Genomic DNA, 9,638 nt, shown 5'->3' on the forward strand with positions numbered 1-9,638 from the left:
GAAAATTGTATCTATTCTATTTACTCGATCTCTAGTAATAAATATGACGTTTACGTTTCAAGAATTATTTAAAAAAAAGCATACTTATAGACGTATAGTGTATTTAAATTGCATAATGAAACGCATTATGCAAATTTCAAGTTATAAAATAGTTATAAGTAAATTAAAAGCCACTTTCGATGGAGCAATAAAGCAACTGCATAACACATTCAATTGCTTATTGAGTTATTAATATTAATTGAAGCATAATTAAATTTTTCATGAATGAAGACGATTTAAACTCAATTGAGCGATGAAATCTATCGATTAGATGTTTTATCGATACCATAACGTGATTCCAATATGCAAATGTATGGAGATGCGTAGAGCTCTGTTAGTAAAAGTGTAACAATTTAATTACAGCCTTCGATCGCATTGTAACAGTCGATTATAATCGATTAGATCGCGTTCCGTCAGTCGAACGTGCAATATTTCGTGATTAGATGTATAGATACTATCTATAAAGTAATATAAACTTTTCTAAATAATATAAGAAGTAAATGTAATATTAAACATTATTGACAAATGTACAATGGTCATTGAGGCGGGAGAACAGATTCATATATTGCAAAAAAAATCAATAAAAAAATATAATCTCATGATTGCAATTCCAGATATGCAGAGGTAATCAGTCGACATTATCGACTGTTAACAGTATTTTTACTACAGGAGAATCAATTAAGAATTTAAATTTACACAAGGTTTTTAAGCGGATGCTAACTCACTGCTCTTAATCTGTAAAAGTCTTGAGTTTACAACAACAGCCAGACACAAACAAGTTTGTTTACAACTAGGCAATTAATAAAAAAATTATCGATATATAAACAATATTACGACGACTGACACGCTGAAAATATTACTGAAATTCAATGCCAAAAATCTCACTGAACGGACTCGCTCACCTTGACCTATCTCACGTTCACCTTGACCTACCTCAGTCCTTTATTAACTTGATATCAATAAGCACAGTAATTATCATATTGCGATAAACGTAAATATTCAATCAACAAAATATTATGTGTAAATTTCAGGTGGGACGTCAGCACGTTTGCCATTCTAATTTGCATAAAAAAAAAACTACTGCAGTTGCAATCGTGATTAAAATTTGTATATGAAATCCTACTACAAAAAAAAAAATAATTAAAATTCGTTAAAAACCCATAAGAAATAACACAGACTTATATGAAACTATTTACTACTATATAATAATATTACGAAACAGCTGTAACTCGGGACTTGGCTTTAGATTTAAGGTAAAAAGTATTCTGTGTTAATACAGAATGTGATCTATCTATGGTAATACCAAATTGAATTTAAATCCGTTATGCAACTTAGAATGGCAAACAAGCTGACGGCCCACCTGATGGAAAGTGATAACCGTCGCCTATAAAGATGAGCAGTACCATGAACAGAGTATATCGTTTCGCTTATGATACCCTCCATGCGGTGCCATTCCTGAGGACTCAGGTGTTATTCTTCTGTACCCTATAAATTCACTGCCATATCCTACTCTTCGAACCGAAACACAGCCATACAAACACAACTGCTTCACGTTAGACACACGAATGGAATAGAGGTGCCTCCCTTAAGTGATATTTGATTAAAATTCGATAGATAAACTATACCTTATATTAATAACACACGATACTTTTTTATTTTACCAAGCAAGCAAATTCGCAGTATATTGCTGCTGAAGCATAAAGGCTTTTATTACTCATTGTTATTGAATAATAATAGCAATTGCACGATTTAATGCTTACGATCTAAAAATCGAAAGCGATTAGAAACAGCTACACAAAAAGTCTTTAAAAACCATTTATCACAGATAAAAAAATTGCTTTTTGTAGTATTGATAAGAACTCGCTAACCAATCTGTTTTGTACAAAATAAAATAAACTCAATAAACAAAAAAAAAAAAATCAGATTTATTTTAAAAGAGAATTACTTCATTGTCTACGGTGTAAGCGTTCAAGTCTTTGTCGGATTTCACCTCGAGAACGGTTTATCGATCACAATTTACACACCTATGTAAGCATAAGAATCTTGCGCATACAAGTAAATAATATATGGTCACGCGCAACAATATGTAAGAACACTTGTACTTTGTCATGATTTCAAAGACGTCTGTAATCAGAATTAATAAGTGACTAATACAAGGTACTAAGTATTTGCATGTTGATAGTGCATAAATAAAAAAAAATATAATCTTACTATTCTTATTTTAAAATTAGGTTCTTTTCCGTTACTTCGTACACCTAGATTTGAAAACAATGAAATATCCATCTGTCTATCAAATAAACCATCATCATGATAAAACATACACCAGTTTTAAGTTAGAATTTCAGGAACACAACTTTGAAAGGTGCATACAATTTGATGCAGTAGTCTTTGTGTGATACCAGAGCTTACATATAGACAGCCAGACACAAAAAATTGCTAAAAATGTTTCTTTTGGCTTCTACTGCTCTTTTTTTAAACTCCTTACATTAATTTAAGTGTTTCTCATGAACAGCAATCGGTTAGTTATAATTTTATTTACTAAATATCAGGTATGGCATATTCATTGACAAACATTAAGATGCAAGTTGATATTGTGTAAAGATAAGTGTTTTATACGCCTTGGAATATCAAACAAGATGATGTTCCACCAGATGGAAGGAATAGAAATTTACATCAGGGATTTCATACTATTTTCGATACTCTTCATGTGTTGCCGCTTAACAAAATTTAAATACTGCAAGACGATCTAATATATCCATCCTTAAGCTTTTTTTTTATACAACTTAGAATGGCAAACAAACTGACGGTCCACCTGATGGAAAGTGGTAACCGTCGCCTATAGACATGAGCAGTACCATGGACATAACAGAGTATACTGTTTCGCCCATGATACCCCCCACGCGTTGCCATTCCTGAGGACTCAGGTGTTATTCCTCTGTACCCAGTAAATTCACGCCATATCCCACCCTTCAAACTGAAACACAGCCATGCAAACACAGCTGTTTAATAGTTGAAACACGAATGGGACAGAGGTACCCAAGCAATCGACTTTTACTAATACTAATAATATAAATGTGAAAGTGAGTTTCGTTTCTTTCTTCGTTACCTTATAGCGTCTTAAAAAATTAACTAATCACTTTGAATTTGGTATACACGTACTATATGAGATGGAGAAAGATATAGCCTATTTACTTTTTATCCCGGTCAGTAAACATATCCCGGTAACGCTTACGAAGTCGCGAGTAAAAGCTAGATCTATATGAAAGTATAGTATATTTCAACAAAAGCACTAAGATCACTTGTAGCAGTAATAAAAACTAATTGGTGAGTCAAATCTAAATTGGTACCATGTGAATAATTATTTAAATTTTCCTGTATCAAATGCGGGATACACTTACACTTTTAAATTTTGTGTAACCACATTAAGATTATTTAAACTAACACATAACTGAGATAATTATTTACTTAATTTGTTAACATATAAAACAATTTATATTATAAAAACTGCTCCAGTAAACAAAAAAAAAATTAAATCAACAAAGTATTATATATGTACAAAGTACTACCGTGAAGCAGTTGTGTTTGCATCGCTGTGTTTCGGTTTGAAGGGTGGGTGATAATGAAATAGTAAACCCCACCGGCGCTATCGGTATACACCGGCGGGGCACGAGTGAAGGATGATATATGAGGATGAAGCAGGTCAATTAGCCCATCGTAACAAATTCAACGAGAATTGTTCACTAAGGTTTCCAGGGGGAACCACGTGGAGGTTGACCTGATATTATATATTGCTAGCAATGGGGCTGTCAAACTCCATTGCTAACAATTCTCCCCCCCCCCCCCCTCGGTTTGAAGGGTGGAAAATGGTAGTGAATTTACAGAGAAATAACATCCGAGTCCTCAGGAATGGCAACACATGGGGGGTATTATGGGCGAAACAGTATACTCTGGTTATATCCATGGTACTGTTCATATTTATAGGCGACGGTTACCACTTTCCATCAGGTGGGCCGACAGCTTGTTTGCTATATTAAGTTGCATAAAAAAAAGTACTTTAATGTGATATTTTTTTATTATTCCATTCAAATTATAAATTCACAACGATTTAAATTTTTACGGGCAGTTTGTTGAATAATCAACATAAGTGGTAAACGATTAAAAAACTAATTAATTAATCAAGTCAGTAAAGACTTAATGAAGACCCGTAAATACTATTTCCATAGTAACTGGTGCACTGACTCATGATATAACCTTATAGAGTATTTCCAGCATAGAAACTAAGTATAGAAGATCAAAATAACATATTAAATATTATAACATATAAAATATAAACATTTTAAAGATGATGAGTTTGTTTGTTTGGTTGAACGCGCTAATCTCAGGAACCAGTAGATAGCCCATTTATCCAGAAAGGCTTATAGGCTATATAACATCACGCTACGACCAATAGGAAGGAAGCGTCAATAATTTTTTTTTATACTACTTAGAATGGCAAACAAGCTGACGGCCCACCTGATGGAAAGTGGTAACCGTCGCCTATAGACATGGGCAGTACCATGGACATAACAGAGTATACTGTTTCGCCCATGATACCCCGCACGCGTTGCCATTTCTGAGGACTCAGATGTTATTCCTCTGTACCCTGTAAATTCACGCCATATCCCACCCTTCAAACCGAAAAACAGCCATGCAAACACAACTGCTTCATGGTAGAAACACGAATTGGACAGAGGTACCCAAGCAATCGACTTTTGTACAAAGTCTCTCTCTGGTAATGTTGCAATAACGGGAAAAACTAATCCTTTTGAGAGTTTCCATTGCAGACAAAATTGCAAGGAGCGGCTAGAAATATACATTATTAAGATATCACAAAAAAAAAAAAACTAAGTAATAGTGATCAATTTAATATAGAACCAACATGGGCGAAAACATTACGAAGGCATAATCACATACAAAAAAAATATACCTACTGATAGAGAACCTCCTTTCTCTCAAAATCACTATAATGTTATTGATTGTAGCTGTTAATCATAACGGTTTAACTCTGTCCCATTAAATGGGGTTCAGTACACTTAATTATTTTCCATTAACCTCAGTTAATTGTCGTAAACATGTTAATTTTTTTGCGCATAGTTCATCCACTTTGTATTTTTTATCAAGATGGACACAAACAATCTTGCGGGTCACTTGAAGCTAAGTAATTATTGTGGCCTGTCAACATGCATGAACAATAACAGAGAAGTTCATAATGAAACTGGTTTTTAATTATATCTAATTTGTTTAGAAACACCACTACATTGGTAAAATATTTTTATAAAGACAAGAAATGTTGCCATAAAACATATAGTATTGAACTACTATTTATCAATGTGATGCTGATGGAATTTCAATTTATGGTCAAAGGGCCCACAGAAATTGAAGTTGACATTAAATTGAATAACTCCTCATAGCTGATATATGTTGTTGAGCATACAGATATGTAAAATACAAGTAAAATACTTTGGTCATTCATATTTCTTGCAAAGCCAAAACAATAAAATAACTAAAGGGTAATGTCATTTTTTCTTTTTAAATTATATCAATCATAACAAAGTTTCATTAAAAAATTGCATTTTGGGTATGCATGTCAATAAACTATATCTTTACCAAATACAATATGTCTCATACAGAAAACTGAGTTTTTTTTTATAGAACAAATGTTAACTTATTTTTATTCAAACATGTTAATCAATAAAAAATTCAACAGTACAGTGACTATATTCTGACACATGACTGTGATCATGTACAAACATATAATTAGAAATGTGTGTGGGAGTAGAAGGAGTACTGTTTTGTATGAGTGATTCAGTGTTGGTATCATTGACCTGAGGCAAATTAATCCATATTAGTTAATAGAGACATGCATTTAAAAATGTCTGACTTAAATAAACAAAATCTTGTTTTCTTGTAACAAAAATTAAACAAATTTTGTATGGGCCATACTTAAAATATTGAAAATTAAAACTGCAGTATCTTTATTAAAAAAAAAAAAATCTTATTTATTCATGGTTATATACTATAATAAAATTATTTCCTAAATAAGAGGTTGTTGCAGATAAGTGATACTGGATTCATATACATATATATGTTAGCTAAATACACCTAATGGAAAATAAACCCATTACAAGTATCTTTTTAACATGTATATGAGATACCAGCTGTATCTGAAAAACAATTTATATATTCTTGTAAAATTATAAGATGTACATCCTACTATCATGTACAAAAGCTTTACATTCAAATGAACCTATTATACCTACTAATATGATGTAAAAGCAAATTTCTTTGTTACTTTATAGCACCTTAACAGTTTAATCAATCACTATTGAATTTGGTATACACATAAAATCACACAGACAAAGTCATGGATAAAAGCTAGTAAAATAATAAGTAAAGTAGGGCTGTTCTCAATTAAAATGGATTCATTAATTTTTTTTGAGAACTATAAAAACATATAATTAGTTATGGTGGGAAAAAAACTTTAAACTTATTATCGTGTAGTCCAGATCTAAAAATCACATTATATCATACCAAACGAACCAGTCGTTTTTTGTGGCTTTGTTGGTTCTAAAATATTATTATACTTATAGTTTTTTTTTCTGAATTATAATTAATTATGAATATGAATTAACTGTAAATATCATATAACTTCCATTAAATGAACTTGCTGTTATTCCAGACACTGTTTCATTTTCCATTCCCTCTCTTATAGATATCTCTGTATGCAGTACAATTTGGTTCAGAAATAAAACAAACACTGGTTTAACACATAGGTATTTTAGATAAATTGAAATTGAATATTTTTCCTTTAGGATAAACAGAGAACACAAAATTGGGCCTACCTTCATTTTTCAACATTTAATTCTAAATTACCTATACTGTCAATAATGTAAAACATCAAATAAACTAATATAACAGCAAAATGTAATGTTAATGAGCTTATGCTAGAATGCTCCTCATGAGACTATTATGGATGACTTTTTTTGTTTATATATTGAATTTCAATACACCTATACATGTAAAAGTTAGATTTAATGCTACATTATATCTACCAGTCAACTACAGACAGGAATAACAGAAAACATAATTGTTGGTGTAATATAATGAGCAAATAAATACTTTATTATTATTATTTTTTATACAACTTAGAATGGCAAACAAGCTGACGGCCCACTTGATGGAAAGTGGTAACCGTCGCCTATAGACATGAGCAGTATCATGGACATAACAGAGTATACTGTTTCGCCCATGATACCTCCCATATGTTGCCATTCCTGAGGACTCAGGTGTTATTTCTCCGTACCCAGTAAATTTACGCTATATTCCACCCTTCAAACCGAAACACAGCCATCCAAGCACAACTGCTTCATGGTTGAAACACGAATGGGACAGAGGTACCCAAGCAATTGACTTTTGTACAAAGTCTGGTATTATATAATATTATATTTATCACTAAAAAAAAATCAGGTGATGTGAAAATCCCTGCCATTCGATTGGAAGTTGCTTAAAAATTAATAAGTATTCATTTTAATCAATATTGGTCAAGATCAGATTCTTAGCAAATAGATAAATATTTATAAAGATATTCAAATGTAACATGACTCATAAAAAGATAAAGTCCATAACAGATTGTATAATTTGGTTTATCAAGAATTCTTTTAAATATGATTATCTTAGTGGCTTCATGATTTTGTTATATATATACAACCTAGCAGGTTATATACATATTGAATACATTTTTATATATATTTATACTATATACAATACATAACTATTCATGTTATAGACTATGGACTATTTCTTGTAATTGTTTGTATTTATAATAAGTTTACTATTGTAATCTTATGGAGGAAATCATAAAGAGTAATCTATCTATCTATGGAATATTATTAAATAAATCTTTATAATACATTTGAAGTCATACTAATTTTGCTAATGTTATTTAGATATAATAATGTTTTAAGTTATATAAAAAAAAATGTTTACAGATATAACATACAGATATAGATAATAAACTTAGGTAAATTTGGTGTTTTCCAGTCAAATATATGAAAACTTACTGTATTTGTACTTGTAATTACTAAAATATAAATATAATTAGGTTACTTAAAGATTTACAAAAAATAAACACCTGTTACACTTGATTTAACAAGAGCAAACATTATAGAAAACTCAGCTTGGCGGGTGGCCTTCCGCCTTCCCTCCAAAGGCACACTAATTACCACGTCTTATCATAAAAGGAAATGTCACCGTTCAAGGTAACTAACATGAAAACGTGATGGAAAATTATTGGAAATCAAAACAAAACCACGACCACTACTTACCAGTTGCCACTTAGACTTGCGTGTAGGGTCTGCTATGGTCATCAAAAGTCTATGGATCATCTGAACTGTCCCTTCGTAGTACACGAGTGCGGATTCGTAGTTACCCATTAATGCCATTTCTCTGGCCAGCTTTGTGTTCTCACAAATTTCTCCAACAGAAACTGCCATTATTGTCATTCCCGCTGCGTACATGTAACAACTCCACGGTAAAAATTGAATGGTTCTCTTTAAAAACCTTTCTTAAATTGCACTGAGATATCCAATACAGATCCGAATGTATCACATCGCATTTTTATAATGTAACCCGCCCGACTTTCATTGTTTTTATGTTATTCACATTGAATGTCGTTGTTTTATATTTTTTTAATAGATTATTTATCTCATGGCTTTATAGAATTTATAAAATGAATAACATATTTTTGGAGACAAAACAAACTTATCAATTTCGTTCAACAAGACACAATCACAATCGCAAAGCAACTGCCAACTTTCAAGTCAGTCAACCAATCAAGAATTAGCCCATTCCTTTTTGAATATTGGTACTTCTTCATACAGTTTGTTCTCAATTATCAATTTATCTGCTCATCATCCTTAATTTTTTAAATGGCAACTCGTTCCTCAATTCTTCTTTTTATAATTGCCAATGGTATATAATTAATGCAAGTCATACCCATCATGTCACTAACAAACAAGAAAAAAGACGGTATATGAAAATGGAACGGTAAGGATTTTAGTATTAGTGATAGTTAAAGATTTTGCATTTATAGAATCTAATGCTGACGGTCACCTGTTCAAGCACATATCTAAGATAAAGAAGACGAAACAGTTCTTTCCCTGCTCTATACTGGCAATTTGTATGTATTTTGATATTTGACTAATACTTCGGCCACATGGTCCCGAGTTGATATTTGACTTAAGTCATTTGATCGTTTGTACAACTCATTAGCATTGGGCTATTTATCAGCGCATAAGCGCGTGAAAATTCAAATATTGTTTCAAGATTATAATCGATGACATATTCAGAAGTGCAGGATAATTAAAATAAAAAGATAAGTTGATTGTTGTATTAAGATAATTAACTATAGTATGAGAGTATAAGTTTTAATAATTTTACAAGGACGTCAGGTTTCTCGACTTTTAATAAAGTAACGTCATTGTTCGAAGAATATAAATATTTGTGTAGTGCGGGTTCGAAGCCACAGTGGAAAGCAGTGCAACCAATTTAGAAATTTTCAC

General features: G+C 31.6%; 1 protein-coding gene across 1 annotated transcript in view; it reads right to left on the reverse strand.

Annotated features, from left to right (window-relative positions):
- The window catches only part of LOC113520223 (katanin p60 ATPase-containing subunit A-like 1), a 31,124-nt gene extending 22,228 nt beyond the window's left edge, over nt 1-8,896 (reverse strand). The window contains exon 1 of the mRNA XM_052898044.1: nt 8,403-8,896. Coding sequence (XP_052754004.1) covers nt 8,403-8,594 — 192 coding nt within the window. The 5' untranslated portion in view covers nt 8,595-8,896. The remainder of the gene's footprint in view (nt 1-8,402) is intronic.
- Between the last annotated feature and the right edge of the window lie 742 nt (nt 8,897-9,638).

This window comes from Galleria mellonella, unplaced genomic scaffold (assembly GCF_026898425.1).
Source record: "Galleria mellonella isolate WM207_F2 unplaced genomic scaffold, CSIRO_AGI_GalMel_v1 utg40, whole genome shotgun sequence".
Classification (NCBI taxonomy): domain Eukaryota; kingdom Metazoa; phylum Arthropoda; class Insecta; order Lepidoptera; family Pyralidae; genus Galleria; species Galleria mellonella.